This window comes from Neolamprologus multifasciatus, chromosome 22 (assembly GCF_963576455.1).
Source record: "Neolamprologus multifasciatus chromosome 22, fNeoMul1.2, whole genome shotgun sequence".
Classification (NCBI taxonomy): Eukaryota; Metazoa; Chordata; class Actinopteri; order Cichliformes; family Cichlidae; genus Neolamprologus; species Neolamprologus multifasciatus.
The window spans coordinates 20859399-20878644 of record NC_140459.1 but is presented as its reverse complement, the minus strand read 5'-3'; the positions used below and the strand labels follow the sequence as shown (position 1 = coordinate 20878644).

The window sequence follows — 19246 nt, the reverse complement described above, 5'->3', positions numbered from 1 at the left end:
CTTCCCCACACTGATCAAACATTGTGTATATGTGTGTGTGTGTCTAAGCCTGTGTACACCCAGGTCTACACCGTATGAACACATGCATGCCCACACATAATCCGCTTTCATTAATGCAGCCCATACAGGCCTTTTGGAGGTCTGCGGGTAACTTCGCTGTGCGCTGTGGGCTGGTAGATTCTCCCTCCATCTCTTTCTCTCTCTCTCCCTGTCCCACTCGCCCTCCCCCATTCTTTCTAGCAATGCCACCCAAGTCTGGCCGCGACCCAGACCCACATCTTTAAAATGAGCCATCATGCCACGCCATGCCATGCTCTGAGCCCCACCGCAAGGCTCTGATTAAAACCCATGACTTCAAACTTTCCAAACTGTCAAAAACCCAGTCAAGGAGAGCGAGACCAACAGAAAGAAAATGTCTTACATAAAAAAAATAAAAATAAAAATTGCTGCTGTGGCATCGACTTGCTTTTCGACGCGTCATCTGAGCTGGTATTTGTGTCACTCAGAGAAAGTGCTGTCTGCATCTATGTTTTTTTGTGTGGCTCTGATGCCACAAACACACACATATAAAGTAGTATTTGATTTGATATAATGATGGAGGAAAAAAACATAGGATAACCATTTTCTTAGTAGCTCACTAAAGATTGACTCCCTTCTACTAAAAAGACAAAAGTTTGCACTACACCTCAGCAACGCGGTCACATAAGCTACCTTGATTTGTAGCAAAGACCACAACATCACGCAGTCTAATGTGAAATAGCTCGTTAATTTAGCAACACATATCCTACACATATTTGTGGTTAATTATTAATCATTCAATATCATTTGATACCCATTTCTTTAAAAAAAAAAAAAGGGGGGGGGGGGCTGTCACATTTGGTTGGTGAGACTGATGGAGCAGAAGTCTATGTGCCAAGAGTGCTCCCTGCTGGAGAAACACAGAATTGCATGACAAACTGCAGCCAAACAAAAGCAGCAGGGGTTATGAATTTCACTTCAATCAGCTGTCAAGCTGTATGATCTAAAAAAATTAAAAGGGCTCAATCAGTCGCAACTACAGCAGAAATGGATTTTAAAGCTCGCTGAATTTCAACCACAATAATCTGAGGAACAATTTTAAAGACACCTAAAGCTTTGACCTAAAGTATAAAGCAGTCAAAAGGCTCAGACTTGCAACGGAAAGTGTTGACAAAAAATTCTTTCTAAACAATTACTGAGAGCAGCTTTCTGGAAGATAGCTGTGGCAGTGAACTGCTACTCTATCAAATGAAAACCTCTGAGAGAGGACCACCCAAGCAAATGTTAAAGACCCACTTTTGTTTTACATGTGTATATAAAAAAAGGAAAACCTCAAGAAGAGGAGGGAGGGTAGAGCGTGCATGTCAAAAAGTCATGTTCAACACAATGCAGATGAAAAAAAAAAGTTGAAAAGAGAAAAAGGGGAAACATGAAACTAAACATTCCTACTCATCTCGAGCACTCATCAGATGGCAGATATTATTTTGGATGATGGCCATTTTACCTAAGAGAGGGAGAAAGCCAGAGGGAGGGAGATGAAGAAGGGGTTCATGTACCTTATTATACGGTGGTCATAGGGGAAAATTGCAATCATCTGTGACTCACTTGGAATACCTTACACACACCGAAAGACATTATTTTCCTCTAATATCAAGACTTTTTTTCTCAGTTTTGACTGCCACGACCATTTCGACAGAAACCGCCTGGGACCCCGCATCAATTTTGCGAGTGAAACAGGAGTGAAGGCTGTGCCCTTTGGAGGGCGATGACGATGAAAGCCAAACTCAGACTTGTTTTATAAAGACAGAAAGTGAGAAGCGTTGGGCGATTAAGTGTGTCTGCAGGGAAAACACTGTGAGAGATCATAATAGCATAACCCCGATCTGATCTTCTGTGTGTGTGTCTATGTGAAACACACTTGGTTTAAACAGCATCACGAGAAACTGCTACCTGAAGGCAGTCACTCTTTCAGTCCAGAAGTCAACAATCGCAAAAAGGCACGTCTTCGATGTACTTTTGAGCAAAACTAATTCAAAGTACATTTTGTCCAGGGTCCTCCGCGTGCGCTCACTGCGGTTGATCGCTACACAAATTGTGCCTTCACAAAAAACACACCCTCTGCTCTGTTCAGCCTGTTGTAGCCGCCTGGCTGGAACAACAATGTATGAGACAAATACTTCCATATGTGGCTGGGTACACACACATTCATATGCACATACATACAGAAAACACACAAGTGCCTAGCCATGCAAAATACACACTCGTGCAATCACATTCCTCTCTCCAGGACCTTGAAGACGGCCCACAAACCCATCAGTCATGTCAGTTTCATATAGAGTGGGAGTGTGTTATATTCACTGTTTTTATTTGAATCACTGGACTGTGTGAAATCCTAATGAAGGGCGCAGGATAGGTTGGCAGAGGAAACTTCAAGTACATGAATTTTGAGTATCTGGTGTGAGCCTCAGGCTAATGCAGCAATACTCTCCCTGCTAACGATTGCTAGTAGAAACTGGACAAAGCAAAAGCACTATTATTTAAAATGTGCCAATAAGCAAATAATGCTGTTAATTTTATGACATAAACTTAGATTTTACAAGCAGTGATTCTATTGTTGATTTTAACCTCCTGGATAAAAGCGCATCCGCTCCACTCTCAAAACTCCAACATGCTTCATTTTCTCCCACAGCTGACATACACACTGATGAACCAGAACTTTACATATTAACAATATCGCGCCAATAATGCACATGATTATTTTGTAAATAACTGTGTTATTGTTGTTTTCCTATGCTCTGGTACAATTCTTTTTGTAGACTGTTAATATTTTAACTTTACCTTAATTTTTTTCCCATAAGTTATGCCTTTTATTTCTTCTTCAAATTATCTACAGATATCACCGTAATGTCCACATCTGTGTCCACACATACATGCTAACATGCTGAGATGTACCTGGCGATAAGATTTTAGCAGCAGACCATTCCTTTTTTTTGTTTGGCAGTTGGAGGGCAGAGGGACAGACTGCATATGCTGCAGCAAATGCCCCATGATCCTCCTTCAGTCACAGCGTGGTCACTACGGAAGCTCCCTTACACATAAATTGGTTTTTCAAAAGGCATAAAGTGCAGTAGGAAAGTGTGTACCTCACAGATACTTGAGTGGAGGTTTTTTTTAGAGCCAATCAGGCTCAAAGTAGAGAAGTGGGGATGAAATATAAGGCAGGGGAAGAATTTATCATCATAAAGAGGCAGTTTCACAGAGCTCGCATTTCTTAACATTATAATTTTCTTTTTCTGTTCACGCACACACACACACACACAAACATAAATCAACGTGTGTTACGTTTTATGAGGCTGCTTAAACTGATGGATAGCTGCTCTGGCATGATGGAGGCGAATGCCAGTGCCAACAACAGAGTTTATTACCTTTTTCATCCAGTAGTTTTTGATCTAGTCGTGCTTCCAGGACCACGTGATACGAAGAGCATTTGTGTATGCAGATGAATATTTAATGGTGTATCTAAAGCCATTCGTGGCAAAAGACAGGACAGGACATAAGGATTGGTCCGTGCATGCAACTTCACTATGACTGAAATTTATAAAATCTGCTGAAAAGTATGCAGATCCACATTTCTACCCCTGTGTATATGCACAGTTTAAGGCATCTGGCTGTAATTTTCTGGTAATATCAACTTAAGCCTGTTTTACTTTTGTCTTCACACCTGCCTGTTTTCCTTTCATTGAACATGCTGAATGTAACAGCTAGCTTATCTCAGCACTTTTGTAAATGAATGCACATTATTTACGTCACCGATGAGCGATCGTAATGCTGTGACCAGTAACATACATATTCTCCAGTCTGTGCATTATCTATGTAAACATTTTTTAAAGAAATAAAAGATATAGAAGAAAATACTCCACACAGAGCACGTGGCTGGGTATTCTTTGACTTTTTTTTAGTAAATACTTTCTTCAATACCATTTCTTCTTCTCAAATGTGAAGTATGGCTTTAATAAAAGGCCCTGGATTTTGCCTGATCAAAAAAAATGAAAAACAATCAGTAAATATCTGATTAAAGAAAAAATAAACATGCCTAGAAAAGAAATCTCATGTTTCTGATATTTTCTAACTTGTAGACACACGCTTGGTAACAAAGACAATATTAAGGCATTATTCTCAGTTCTACTGTTACTATTATCAAAGTTCAGCAGTAACACATACCAACTCTGGACCCACACTGAATAAATACATAAATAAATAAAACCAGTCCCATACTAGTGTGTCTCTGTCATGTGTGTAATGCAAGAACTTCAATAAACGAGTGAAATAAACCTTTCAACTCTTATAGTAATGAGTGTCAGACCTGGCTTCCAGTAATTCGGCCGATTTAAAATCCAGGATTGGACTGGATAAAATCCCAAAAGACATCTGTTGTAAAACTGTTGATAAATATCTAAAGTTCAGGACCTGTTGAACCATATTTAATACATTTAGGAGTTTGTGGAAAAAACACACACCAAAGTAAACACTCTAATTGGACCAGTGTGCTGCCAGTGGTCAGGATCATTTAATAAATTTGGAGTTTGGTTTCTTAACTGCTCTATTACGGGATTATGTGGAGCTCGAGTGACATGTGTGCATGCGTGGCGTTTGTATGTGTGCATTTTGTGGCTGTCTGTTTTTTGTTTGTTTATTCCAGTGTATGTTGTGTTTACATTTATGAGTCTGAATGCTTGTGTGGAAAAAACAAAAAGAACCCAAAACAGCACACACACGCACACGCACACTCAGTATTTTCAGATTAGTGTCTGGACATGAGGTTTCTCTTGCAATTAAAAGCCATTACCGGCCCACCAAATGGACCTGAGGAGTAAATTTCTGACCAGTTATACACTCAAGCTGTACAGAGCCTGAGAGCTAATGGGCCAGAAAATATTACAGAGGCGGGAGAGAGAGAGAGATTTGTGTACCCCTAGTTTTTTTTCATACAGGCGTGTAAACATTAAGATGATGTACACTCTTGACCCCATGAACTTGTAACCCTGAGAAGGGGGTTTTCCAAAGTTGCAATATCAAATTATACACAAATACTCAAAGAGTTGTATTTCTGAGGGCCTGCTTCTGGTTCACTGCAAACAATTACTGCTTTAATGTCAGAAGTGCTTCGTCGCCCCTCGACGGCCCCTGCCGCTTCGCCTCCATTTCTGTCTCTCTTCTATTCCTGCTTATTTGCTAGTGGCCACGAATTTCTCTTCACCTTTTTTCACTCTCTCTCTCTCTCTTTCGCTCTGCTTTTCCACTGTGACCTATTATGGGTCTTTTAAGGCTCCACTGAGCAAAGCCAATTTACTACAAACTGGGTGTAAGGCTCACACTACTCTCATGCAAACCTGCGCGCTTGTATACGTGCACATCCGCATGCGCAAAATGCCTTCAATCACTTTGACCTTTCCTTATCTTGCCAAGATCTCAAGTAAGCACATACACGTAGTGATAGCTGTCCCCAGATTGGGTTCAGCGGACTTAAGTGTGGCTGTCAAAGTACTGGCATTTGCTTTGTTCATTACAGAGCGGTGCTGGCTGGTCCGGAGAGAGGATGAAGGGGAAAAGCAAAAGAGGGAGACAGAAAGGGTGTCCAGAGTTTACTACACCTATGTGAAATCTCACCTTTTCGCTTCTCTTTCCTTTTTTTTGTTAGACTTGAGGAGATTGGAAGTGCTGTATCTCAAAGAAGGTGAAGAATTATGGGTATTTTTTTTCTTAATTTCCAGTTAATGTCTTACTTTGGGCCTTGCAACCATTAACATCCTCTCTGAGCGTATATATTACAATCTGTGCTGCAGCCACTTGACAAACTCTTTTAACTTGCCCACAAACTCCTCCTACACAATCAGGATAACCAAACTTGGCACACAGGTACATCTGAAGCGTCCACAATGGAAGAATGTGGGGACTAGAGACCAGAGAAAGTGAATTACGTTTGGAAACTACAAGCAATTACAGGCGAGTGGGCTTTTCTCAACTTCCAACCAAGCAATTAAAAGGGACATGAATAGGTAAACACATGTGTGTAAATTTGTAACATGATGAAAGGTAAATTTAAAAAATCCTCTTTTATTGGCATATATTAAAAAGAAATTCAGTACATTTAATGGGAGTGCGCACTGTCTGGTTGATCACAGTGCACTCTTGCTTTAGACAATTTAGCTGAAGTGGTTCATTAATCATACAAAGATGGAAATGCATTTTGCTGCATGGAAACATACAATCACAACCATATTTGTCTCTTTTTTTTATGTACGCAACATCAATATTTTTCATTCACTCCAATTTCTCTTAATCAATGTAATTAAATATATCAGTTTTCCAACAGCACAAACGGACCGGAAAATACTGTAACATGGGCGTGTAGTAGTAATAAAAAAAATACAATCGATAATAGTTTGGGGGGGAAAACTCATGGACCAAATGTTGTAACCTTCCACTAGAAAGAATTATATGTGCACTTAAGGAGAAAGGAAAAAACATGTGAAAAGGTCGGAGACCAATTTGGAATTTTCGATCTAAAACATTTTGTAAACTATGCAGTGTTTGGTTTGTTATATCGTTTGAATTGATAAATACAAAATGCATCTGAGTGTGAAGATTTGGTTTGCCATGCTTGTCCCTTATCTAAAAAATGACATTGTTTATTTATACATGTGTATGTTATGCATGTGTAAATAAGAACAGCAGTTTAGTGTTCATTTTCTTTTACCGCAGATCTTTGCTTTTACTTTGTTTTACAGTTCAGGTTAAATATATAGAAAATTATTGGTCTTACAACACAGACATAAGTGAACCGAGTACTTTGTTTGACCTTAGTAGGCCAGTCTACTATCACACACACCACAGTAGACCTTGGTTTATTTCTCTGCTATGACCTTAAACAAAGCATCTATCCGTCACAACAAGCGTGTCCATTCATACGCATTAGAAAAGCAGCAAATAGCTGGAACCAATCGTGACTGGGGCTAATCCGATTGCCTGGCACAATGGGCACTCGGTACAGACCAGATCAGTGAGCAGCCAATGGGAAAATAACATTCACAGGGAGCGACGCATTACAATTACGTAGACACAAATTGGTCTCGGAAATGAAAAGCCTTAAAATTAACTGGTTTAAATGAGAGTCACACACACAAACTACATGGGCACTTTAACACAAACTCCTGTGTACAAGCTGCACGCAACGTAAGATCAAATCCAATTTCATGAAACTGCACTCGGGCTTCAACACACGCTCACGTCACACCCACACAAGCGCGCATAGCCAGCCACTCTGGGCACAAGGACAGATAAGAGAGCACGAGGGGTCAGGAGTTCGAGGAAAAGACGCCATGAGAAACTTCCTGACTCATCTGTCAATTATTTAAAGCAATTACAATAACACACTCAGGCAAAAAACATAAAAACAAAAAAGATCAGTGTTATAGTTTTAATGTGACGACACCTCTTGCTTTTATGAATCAAATAGTAAATTCACAAAAGTTTAATACTAATCCTCGCACTGATTCAATCAGATGGTTCTGACAAGACATGTCTCATTAGTCAGAATTACTGCTGAAAGACTCAGGATCTGTGGGGATGCCACCATAGTCAGACTTCAAGAACAGAGAAGAAACTATTTAATTTCAGAAGAACTTAAAACTAAGAATGTGAGTAACTCAAAGATTACTAAGGAAATATGAATACCGTGAGCAGCCTGTTACCACAGGAAGACCCAAGCAATATCAATCCTGATCCACTCAATAAGAACAGGCCTTTGGACAGTAGAAATAGTGAATATTTGCTAGTGCAGTTGCACGAGAACACCAAGGGCTACAAGCTGAGATTATTGCTCTAATTCCTTGAAGCAGATTTGACACAAACACACATTTCTATGTACTGGACACATAACCTCTCTGAGGATCAGTGATGCCTTTTTTTATATTTACTTCTTGAGGGTGCAAAAAGCCCTAAATTTCACACTTTTAGGTTCAACAGACTTTTATTGAAAATAAACCATGTAACATTTTTACTGAAATTTGAAATCGCAGCTTAACTATCCATAGATGTGACCTAGAATGAAACGTATGCTGCAAGCTGGGTTAGGTAATCAACAGAAAGGAACAAGCCTGAATAAACACACAGGCAGAAATGCAGGCAGGTGTTACCATCTACCCTCTTTCCCCCCTTTCTATAGACACACAAGCTTTGTGGCAGTCTGCAAAGGAAGGGTCTCCTGAGGCCAAGGTCACCTCCCCGCAGACCAACACAGCTCTGCTCTGGTTCCCAGATGTTCATATGCGTCCACACACAAACACACAAAGAGACCTCCTGAGCATACTCTTGGAAGCTGAAAACAAACAAACCTAAATGGACAGACATATAGTACTGCTGCGGGCGCTAACCAGTCACACTGCGACTATTTGTTTATGTGTACACAGACTACTTGACCTGCATATAGTAACTGCTGCGTGTTTATTTGTTTGCCTGCTTAATTGCCGAGTCCTTATCTCTTTAACTACCATATCTGTCTTGCACATTTTACAGCAGCTGCACATTTGTTTGTCGAGACCTTGTATGCGCGAGCAAACATGACCATGATAAATTCCATTAAGTATACTTGTAGGCACATGTGTATGTGTGTGTGAGTAGATGTCTCCCAGCACACATATGTGTGCACTTGTTGAATAAATGATCTATTCCTGGGTCTGTCAAGGAAATGGGGGTGGGTGGGTGGAGTAGGGGTGGGGGGATTGAAGCAGGCCATTTGGATGCTGATCGGTACAGATGTGTGTATGTGCATGGTTGTTGCTGGTGGAGGGTGGGGGCAGTGGAATCCACACCAGACCATCTATTATAATGACAGGAAGCAGGAAGTACAACCCCTTCACAGTCACATGGCTGCCAGCTGTCTTGGCAACAAGAAGAAGGAAGATAGAGAAGATGATAGGGGTTGTGTGCATGTGTGCCAGGCTGTGTGTGTGTGTGTGTGTGTGTGTGTGTGTGTGTGTGTGTGTGTGTGTGTGTGTGTGTGTGTGTGTGTGTACCAGGTATTACTCACATTGTGGGGGACTTAAATCTGTTTTCCTTATGAGAAAGCAAGTCCTCATATAAATCCCTACATTTTAAGATGACGACATGTAGTGGTTACGATTAAACCTCTCTCCAGGATATCATAGTAAGACGTTGTACTATCCTCTAAAGTTGTGGCTACACAAGTATTTTTGATTGATTGAATCTTTATTTTGAACATGTTAAAAAAGTACAACAACATAGAATTAAAAGAGACAAATAAACAAAGCAAAACAAAAAATATAACGAGCAACCACAACTACAAATATCTGTCATGTTCAAAAAGGAGCAGGAAGAAGCATGAGCTTATTTAATCCCACCCCTTTTCCACTATCTAGTAATTTATAGACTCCAGAAATACCTCCTTGCAATCACATTATATGTCATGTGTATTTTTTTATTATTATTATTATTCTTTTATTTGTGTGTATTTGTAATGTCCTAATGGAAAATCTTCATTTTTCAAACACAAAACCTAAGTGAAATTATGCAAAAACTCAAAATGTCCTCAACCCTAGTCTCAATTCAATTCCTTCTCCATTAGAATGAACTCAAATGTATAAGCCGTTCACTTGCACCCATCGATGTTCCACAAAATCCACACTGCACTTATAAAGCTAAATTTTAACCACATGGATCTGTTTAGTAGCTGCAACTCAGCACGCCAGCTCCCACTTACATGTATACATTTTCACAGGTATGCACACATACCTTCACGTTTTTCACATGTAGAACTCACACCCATAAAAACACAAAAACACACTTTTTCACCAATTTCCTCCACGCTAAAGCACACTGGACTTTTGGAATTTAAACTTTAATGAATATACGTAAGAAGCACGTATTATTTAAACAGTGTCACAGATATGCATTTGTATGCCATATAATATACACACTAAAATTGGCACTCATCTATCAAGTAATCTTGGGTGAAATATATCAGCCTGTTTCCACATATAACGAGAAGTCCAAAGCATGATCTGTCTTCTCCCTTTGTAAGATCTATAAGCTCCATGCTTTGCAGGCTTAGACCTGGGTAACTAAATCGTTGTCACATTCAAACAAAAACAGCAATCACTGTATTTCTTCTTTAGCATCCAAAAAGGCTCTAAAAATCCTCACTTGTGAACACATACACACAAACACACATAAATATTCACCTTCAGACAGGGTGCAGGTGGGTGTCTGAGTCTCCTTGCTGTAAGAGACGACCTCTTTGGGTAGGAAGTCTACTTGTGTGATCTTAGAGGCCCCCAATCTCTGCATCCTGCGCCTGGATGGCAGAGAAGACGTTCTCATTAGCTCCTGATCTACTGTGAATAAATCCAAGCTGTCGATCAAACAGGGCATCATTTTTCATTTCAAATGCCAAAGTTTCAAGTAACAAATTACATTAAACCATTAAATATTTTATTACTTAAAGTCCCTTAAATTTTATTTAAGGGACTTTAAGGTTTTTCAGTATGACATGCGGTGCCAAATAGGATGTTTTGCAGGTGATTTTTATAAAATGTTTTAATAGTGAACAAGAGGAGAGGAAAAAGCTGTACCCGAGCTCAGAATCAGCCTGCAGCTGCAGCACAGAGGGGTCTGTGTCCCACTGCAGTGTCCTGATGTCACCAACAGGGGGAGGGGGAGGGCAAGAGAGGACATGCATGTTTACAAACAAACACCTTATAACAAATACAAAAACACTAAAACACACGTGCTGTGCACAAACAGACATTAGCACATGAATGTGCGCACAATCTTATGCACTGACACCACTTATTTATAATAACCTATCACAGGAATTCCCATTGATTTTCATGCAAAAATGGCTCTGGAAAAAAATTTAAACAGATAAAGGAGATGAGGCAGATATATTATATTTCATTAAACATCAATGTGCTCTGTTATTTTAAAGATCTCTGCTTACAAGTCGTTGTGGAAGAAAAAGATTGATTTATATCAGTGGAAAGGCTATTTGATGTCCTAGTGACTACAGAAATATTTTTATGTACACTACATCCAGCTAAAACAAACATATATGTGTCCAGTGACATATACATCTGTAGCATGACTGACTAGAAGCCTGTACTACAAAGCAGGATGTGGTCTCATCAGGGGTAACTTCAGGTTTAATTCTGGGGGTTCAGTACTGCAAACATGGTTCACTTCTTCCTGGGGTAAATCCCTGCTGCAAATCTAACCTGCTCCAGAGTTGGTTATGGTCTAAATTAGAGATCAACAGCTATGAAATCACCGCCCACTGACCAATCAGCTCTCAAGGAAACAGCGTCACCATTATGAGAAGTTCTCTCAGCAGTAAAGTCGAATGAAGTTTTTCTAATAACATCTGAAGTCATCAGTGATCAACAGAGATTCTTAGACACAATTTTATTTCTTGATTTTTTTCTTGTTGGCTGCAAACAATTTTAACAATGTTATTGTTCTCTAAGCATTATGATCCTAAATCGGGCAATTTATTTTTACTTACTGACCTATCAAATTTACAGGTAGACTAACGTTTGAATTCTGTTTTTAGATTCATTCTTTACTGTTAAACATCACTGGGGTTACAGCTGAAAAAACTGTCTTTTAAACATTTAATGAAATATTTGATTGTAACAACTAAATCCTTTCATGTCTTAATAGTAGAGTCTGTATTTTTGCTGGCTTTCTTTCCTGGATTCAAAAAGGCTCAACTTTATTCATAAAACAGTTCTCCTCCAGGCTTATTGAGCACTTAAAGCACCCACACATTCATACAATGCTTTTAATACTAAACCGCAGTACAGTGCATTTCCAAACAGACTCCCCCACAATGTTTCTTTATCTGTAGCAGCTGTGTTACTTTCAGTCTGCATTATGTGTTTAACATCGTCATACTTTTCTAATTGTGCAGGATTTTTGTTTATAAAATCCTTGACAGTACATTTATGCATGTTTGTGATTGGTCAGATGCGGTCACTCCTTTTATGTAAGCGTGCAGCGGAAATTCTGGGTTAACATAGCAAGTTGATAACCAGGGGCATTTGACCTTTTATCCTGATCGAAAATGTGATGGTAAGTGAATCTAGACAACAGAAAGGTATTCTGGGTATGTCGAAGTTCAGGCTCACATGGTGTTTTTATCTAAAACTAAAGGGCTGCTCTCCTGTAGTTTTTTTTCATACCTATCCTCGCCCACTGTGCAGTTATTCTAAACATATTTATGTAAAATTCAGTGTTTCACATTCAAATTAGTGCCAAACAATGCATGGAAATCATGTAACATGCACACACACACAATAAGGGTTTGAAAATTGCTGTGGTTCACATACATGATGACAGTGTACTTTCTATACATCATCAATATTGAATACATCCCTGAGCTCAATGCTGAGATTGGTTTTGGGGATTTAAGAGTCAAAAAGTTGCTGCAGAAACCCGAGGAGGTCTGTGGCAGCTTGGCTGAGCTCTGGCAGCCATAAAAGGATAATGCTTCCAGCCTTCACTACACTTCTTGATGATACCTTCAGGGACAGCGAGCACACCCGTTAACATTCAGCTTGCGCTACAAAGCGCCAGGTGAGAGTGGCAAGGCATTTCTTTAGCCTGACAGGCCGGCTGTTTTACAGTAACGGGGATGACACTTTAAGCAGCACTGGCAATTCTCTGAAGACTGAAATGACTTCTGTGGTTCAGCTCATGAGAGCAGAAATCTTTCACCCCAGTATTAGAGGAGACAGGTAAGCTTCAGATGAGAACACCAGCAAAGAGTGGAGGAAAGCTGAACAGAGAAGCAGGGGCACTGCACTGCTTTGATCCTATAAATCACATTGAGGACACAAAAATAAGACAACTGACAACACTGTGGGTTTAATCTCCCATTGAGGGTAACCTCAGCCAAAGAGAGGTGAGAGGGTGTGGGGGGTAGGGGGTGAGGGGGATTCCTGTGTTTAACATGAAAATGCTTACCTTGAGGTCTGTGCTTGGGACTTGTTTTTAGAGAAACCTGACCTAAGAAGGGACACACACATACACAGCCACAAATGGAGAGCTCAAAATGGCATGCCATCATTCAGGGTGGATTTGGGGGTAAAAAAAAAAAAAAGAAAGAAAAAGAAAAAAAGAAAAAGATATCATTCCAGGAATTAACACTAACTCACCAATTTGTAAAATCCAATTTGTAAAAGCTAAAAAGAGATGAAAAATCCTACATAAGGCAATTTCTGTCTAATACAAACTTTTGCATGTTCTGTAGCCCCAATTCCACCCCTGGAGTACCAGAACATCACATCACTAATGACCCCTGAAGGCATCACTCACACATCATCCTCACAGTCAGCTGTCGTTAAAAAGCAATGGAAAGCGCTTGATGACCACTCGTGTCTCAACAGCATTCACCAGAGCCGCCATGTGCAGAAGTCAGAGAGCTCCAGCACGTGTCTGGGTGAGTAATGAATGAACAGGCGTAAAAGTAAATCCTGCAGTAGCCTGAGCATGTATGATGAACGAGCGCTGTGATTGCAGCCCGTGGAAGGGGAAATGCTTATATTTTGTCACTTACACTCAAATGAGCCACTTTGAGACAAACATATGGTTCATGTCCATTGCTTCATACAAGAGCTAGTTTTATTGGCTCACTGTGGCTGCTTTCTAAAGGTTTTCCACTATGGTTCTTGCTTTCAACAGCTTATATCTGGATTTATTCTACAGGAAAGACATGAAAGGAAAAGCTGTAAAGTGGTCATCAAAGCACTGGATGCCATGACAAATGAAAGACACCAAATTCAAAACCTAACCTCACCACTAGGAACATTCATCCTTACCTAAACCTGTTGAGCCATTCACAAGGAAAGAAAGAAAATATGTCATATGAACCATAAACACCCACAGCCAAAAGCCTTTTAAAATTATTATCCTTTTAAGATGTTAAGTCTTCAAGAAGCCCTACATCGGTGCACAACTATACAATTTGTTGTATAGTTCTCAAACCAAACATGTGAGGATAAAAACTTCTGTCATGGTTTTCAAGTGTCTCCCACGCAAATGCACTGGTCGAAAAGAATTAAAGGAACACTTTTAAAGCACATCAGATCTCAGGGGGGGGGGGGGGGGGGGGGGGGAAATTAAGCTGGATATTTATAATGATATGGACTGAGTAATGTTAGAAACCAAAGGATGCCATTTCATTTGATGGAAATGAAAATGATAAATGCTCAAAACTCAAAGTGAAAAATGATGTGGCAGGCTAGTCCATCACCGCAGTAACTTAAAATGCTTCTCAGTTGTGTGTATAGCTCCAGCGTGCTTGCATGCATAGCTGACATTCACACCAGTGGCCTGCTGGCAGTCCTCATCCTATTTCAATTTGCACAAAGGGGCAGATACTGGTCCTGCTGATGGTTTAAGGACTTCATACGACACTGTGCAGCGCTCTAGAGTAACTGCCTGACTCCTGGAATCTCCTTCATGCTCTCAAGACTGTGTTGGGACACATAGCAAATCTTCTGGCAATGCACGTATTGATGTGCCATTCTGGAGAGGTTGGACTACTTGTGCAACCTCCAGGTATCACCTCATCCTACCAGTAATGACACTGACCCTAGGCAAATGCAAAACTAGTGAAAAAACAAAAGATGAGGAGGGACAAAAACACCTGTGGCCTCCACCTGTAAAACCTTTCCTGTTTTGGGAGATGTCTCATTGTTGCCCCTCTAGTGCACCTGTTGTTCATTTCATGAACACCAAAGCAACTGAAACTGGTTAACACCCCCCTCAGCTACTTAACTGACACAATCAATATCCCACAAGTTTAACTGACTCCGATTAAAAAGAGTTCCTTTAATTTTTTGGAGCCGTGTGCTTAAAATGTAATTTTTGTTTGATATGAGAAGGTGAAAAATGTTTGATGAATTTGTGTTCACCCTTAGAAATGTATTGATTTGAACAAATGTGATGAACTAAGGCTTCTGGAATTACAGCTCGACAAACAGTGTTTGATTTTGGCCCACCTGCCTGCTGCTCCTCCATCGGCCGAGTCCTGGCTCCCCGTCTCACTGGGTGTGCTTACTGATTTGGAGGGGGACACAGGAGTCGGGACTGAAAAATAATTCAAAAATTTACATTATAAGCTGCATGTCATTGACAAATAAAAAAAAGATCTAAAACAAAAAGATCAGCTTTATACTCATTATTATCTATTTATGTTCAGCAGCTTTGAAGACACGTTATAAATAACCTAAGCTTATAATAAGCACTGGAAGTGACCCAGTTTTGAGGTGTAGGGGGTGTTATTACAATTTCAGACCACTAGAGAACAGTGGTCTTCCAAAAGCTCATTTCAAGTGACCCTGAGGATTTAACCTGCTCTGATATTTGAAGATTTATCATAAAAGGAAAGCAACACTCATTTGTAAACTCAAATGGGTCCATTAGAAATTGTTTGATTACTTCTGATCAATTATTTCTACCAAATTTCAGAACAGAGATAATCAAAGGGAGACAACAAATTAAACACATAGCTGGTGATGGTGTGCATCTTAGCCTGATGCATGGAGGGTTTTTGGCTGTAATAATGAAGGTTAGTGTAGTTTTTGAACAAAAAGGCTATTCTCTGGTGTAAGTGTTCTAGTAAACATTTTAGTGAAAAGAGTCAAAGAACATTTTTGTATTCATTTATTACAATACTGCATACCTAGTGGAGGCTCTGGTGAGATCCCAATGCTCTGCAGCAGGGCCTCAGTCTCCCTACGCTTGCGATCTAAATCTGAATCTTCTGGGGTTGCTTCTGTCTTCTGCTGGCTTTCTGTCTGCTCCGGAAAAAAACCCCCCACCAGTTTATCCATCATAACTCAAAGAACAGCTTCACTGCTCAAACATCATAGATTAAGACATGCAGCTGCATGCACATTTTGATCCATACTTAAAACACCGACCTTGTGCACATGCATAGATGCTGTTCGTGTGTCACAGCCTGACAAAAAATCAGTCAACCGCACACAAAAAAGGAAAACATACAAAATGAGTGACGATGGTGGGAATTTACTCACTTTTTTCCTTACCTCTTTCTTCTTCCTCTCCTCCTCCTTCCTCTTTTTCTCCTCCCTGATCTGGGCAAGGCGCTGCTTCTTGCGCTCGAGCTCAGCTTTTAGGTCGCTTTTGTCCGACATGGTGTCCTGCGGGGCTTAAAGTAAGACGACCAAACAAGAATGAACTACATATGATTCTATTAAGCATTGATTTAGAAAATCTCCTGTGTGGCAGCTATAAATCTGTATGAGTCAATGACAAAAAAAAAAGTTTTTTAAAAACTTAAAAAAAACGTATTTTTAAGTTCAAAACTGGATTTTTGACTTGAAAGCCAAAACAATATCGGTTAGCATAACCAAATATGAATATAAAATACATATATTTTATATATATTTCTTGTGTCATGGAACAACTGCCACCCTTACTGAGCCAAGTGGGGCTCTTCAAAGAACCCACCTTACGCTACTAGTGGATGCCACCTGGGAAGTGGCCCAGTCTGAGCTGTAGAAGCTCCAGGTGTCTGGGATAAGTGGGTCAATACTGAGAAGAGAGCAATCTTGGCAGAGTGAAGTACAGAGAACATACACAATGGTTCTCTATTACAAGGTTGAAAATAGATTTATTTAATTTTTTCATTATTCTTTACCCAAACACAGCTGGGTGAATGGGCTTAATTTCAAAGATATAAAGATGTTATTACCACATTCTGAGTGCTGTTTTGTTGCAGTAGTACATCACATTTCTATAGATCTCAATGGTATTTAAAGCATACTTCCTGTAACAATTTTATTACCTTTTGAGAAAAACCAGCTTTGCCTTGTGTAAATTAACTCAGCCTATGCTTTTCAGGATCAACTTCCTATTTGATGCTTGCCCCACCCACCTATGCCAAGTCAAACCAATGGGGGCATCCATGTGTGCAGTTCTAAAGCCGGGGCTTAACAAAACAAAGCTTTCTTAAAACCTTTGTATAATTATGCTCTCCTATTCTAATTCTTTCATTTAGTTTAACTCATCCCTTAGAGCTGCACCATGTGATCTACTGGTTAAGCTCATCTAACTATGAGCCTGCTACATGCTGCTAATTTGAGGCCTGTATTAGCTGTTGCACGCGGTAGCAACAATATATAAGTGATTGGCCAATTTATTAGGTACATCTGCTCAACTGCTCATCAACACAAATATCTAATCAGCCAATTACATACCATCAGTTCAGTTTCATTCAGACATGGTCAAAATGACCCTTCAAACTGAGCATCAGAATAGGGAAAAAAGGCAATTTAAGACAGTTTGAACAGGGCCAGTAACTGATGCCAGACGGGCTGGACTCAGTATTTCAGAAAGTGCTGATCTATTGGGATTTTCCCACAAAACCATCTCTGGGGTTTACAGAAAACTTTCTGAAAAAATATCCAGTGGGCAGCAGTTCTCAGGGAGAAAGTGCCTTGTTGATGACCACACTGGCAGCAGACTACACCAAGGTGGCGCTCCAGTCAGCTAAGATCAAAGTTGAACAAAGCATTATTACCTGGTCTGACAAATTTTGATTTTTGCTGTGACGTTCGGATTGTAGGATCAGACTTTGGGTTAAACAACATGAAACTATAGATCCATCCTGCCTCGTATCAACAGTTCAGACTAACAATGGTGGCACAATAGTGTTCGAGATATTTTTTGGTATACTTTGGGCCCCTTACTACCAGCTGATCATCATTTAGTGTGCTGGTGTATTGTTGCTGTCCTTGCCCATTCTTTTATGATGGGCATGATCAGCTTTTTGATGGCTGCTCCCTGCAGGATAACGTGCCGAGGCACAAACCTCAAATCATCTCAAACTGCTTTGTTGAAAATAACAATGAGTTCACTGTACTCAAATCCCCTCCACAATCACCAGATCCCAACCCAATAGAGCATCTTTGGGATGTGGCGGAACATGAGATTCCCATTATGGATGTGCAGCCGACAAATGTGCAGAAAATGTGAGATGCTATCATATCTATATGGATCAAAATCTCTGATTAATGTTTCCAGCTCCTTACTGAATGTATGTCATAAAGATTTAAGGTAGCTCTGAAGGCAAAATTGGGTCAAACATGGTATTAGGAAGCTGTACCTAATGAAATGGTTTGTGAGTGTATAGGCAGAGGTTCAAAACTATCACCAAACCTGAGTGTTACGCACATAATTAAGCCTAGCTGCGCGTGTGTAGGTCGTTTTATCTTCTTACACATTAGCACAACAGAGCTGACACATACAGAGTCATAACAGAAAAGATAAAAAACATAACTACATATGCAACAGGAAGAAAAGCAAAAATTACTGTGCTCCATTGACGGCTATCGCCATTAAGGCATTCGCTGCTAGCTAATTGCAAATGTGACAGCATTTATACAAACGTCGACGCCTTTAAGGCCTTGTCATCAACGTTAGAATGACATTTAACAACACAAAAGGGGCCTAATTTACCGAAAACAACCGTACAGCGAATAGTGTTATTGTTTCACTCGTACCTCCTCGTCCACTCGTTGTGATAACGATGGGTCACCGGCAAAGATGCTGTCTCACTGCTGCACCTCGGGAAAGACAAATCAACACATCCTCCACCGCTGTCCAAATGGCACCGTATCAAAGCCGCTGTGGTACCACCGAAGAGGTCGGTTAAGCCTTTTCGTGTGGTTACTGACAAAACGGGTTAAAACGGGGCATTTCCGCGCCCGAAGACCCCAAACAACAGATGGAACAGGTGCACGGCACGCCGATACATCCCTAGGAAGAGAGAGCAGGATGATGCTGAGAAGGAAGAGGGGGTGAAATCCCACCTTATTTGACCACGACTGCGAACGCCGCCATCGTGTGGTCAAGATTGAGAAGTGCGTTTTAAACGGCTAAATCTAAAAGGTGAACAGGAATTATTCAGCATTTCGGACGCATAACTTTAACAAATAAAGAGGATTTAATTTGTGGTTTGGATATTTGAGGGTTTCATCCATATATATGTACGTAATCAGTGTTTTTTTTTACTCTAAGGATAAAAAAAAGTTTAAATTAGATAAGTAGTTCAGAGATGTCGTCGGTAGGGGATGCACGTAGAGCACGTTTAGCATCCCTCGATGCTAAAACGACTCCACCC

The 19246-nt window shown here is 40.2% G+C and overlaps 1 protein-coding gene across 16 annotated transcripts in view; it reads right to left on the bottom strand.

The window, feature by feature from the left end:
• The window catches only part of dync1i1a (dynein cytoplasmic 1 intermediate chain 1a), a 74511-nt gene extending 55315 nt beyond the window's left edge, over positions 1-19196 (bottom strand). The window contains exons 1-9 of one of the 16 annotated variants that reach the window (XM_085147870.1): positions 18627-19194; positions 16573-16672; positions 16137-16270; positions 15782-15896; positions 15099-15186; positions 13251-13277; positions 13060-13101; positions 10668-10727; positions 10278-10390 (exon numbers count right to left, since the gene is read on the bottom strand). In XM_085147870.1, the coding sequence (XP_085003996.1) occupies positions 10278-10390; positions 10668-10727; positions 13060-13101; positions 13251-13277; positions 15099-15186; positions 15782-15896; positions 16137-16256 (565 nt within the window). In that variant the 5' untranslated portion in view covers positions 16257-16270; positions 16573-16672; positions 18627-19194. Of the gene's footprint in view, positions 1-10277; positions 10391-10667; positions 10728-13059; positions 13102-13250; positions 13278-15098; positions 15187-15781; positions 15897-16136; positions 16271-16572 lie in introns of all 16 variants that reach the window. The other 15 variants (XM_085147872.1, XM_085147871.1, XM_085147875.1 and 12 more) reach the window with 15 other exon arrangements.
• Positions 19197-19246: the final 50 nt, after the last annotated feature.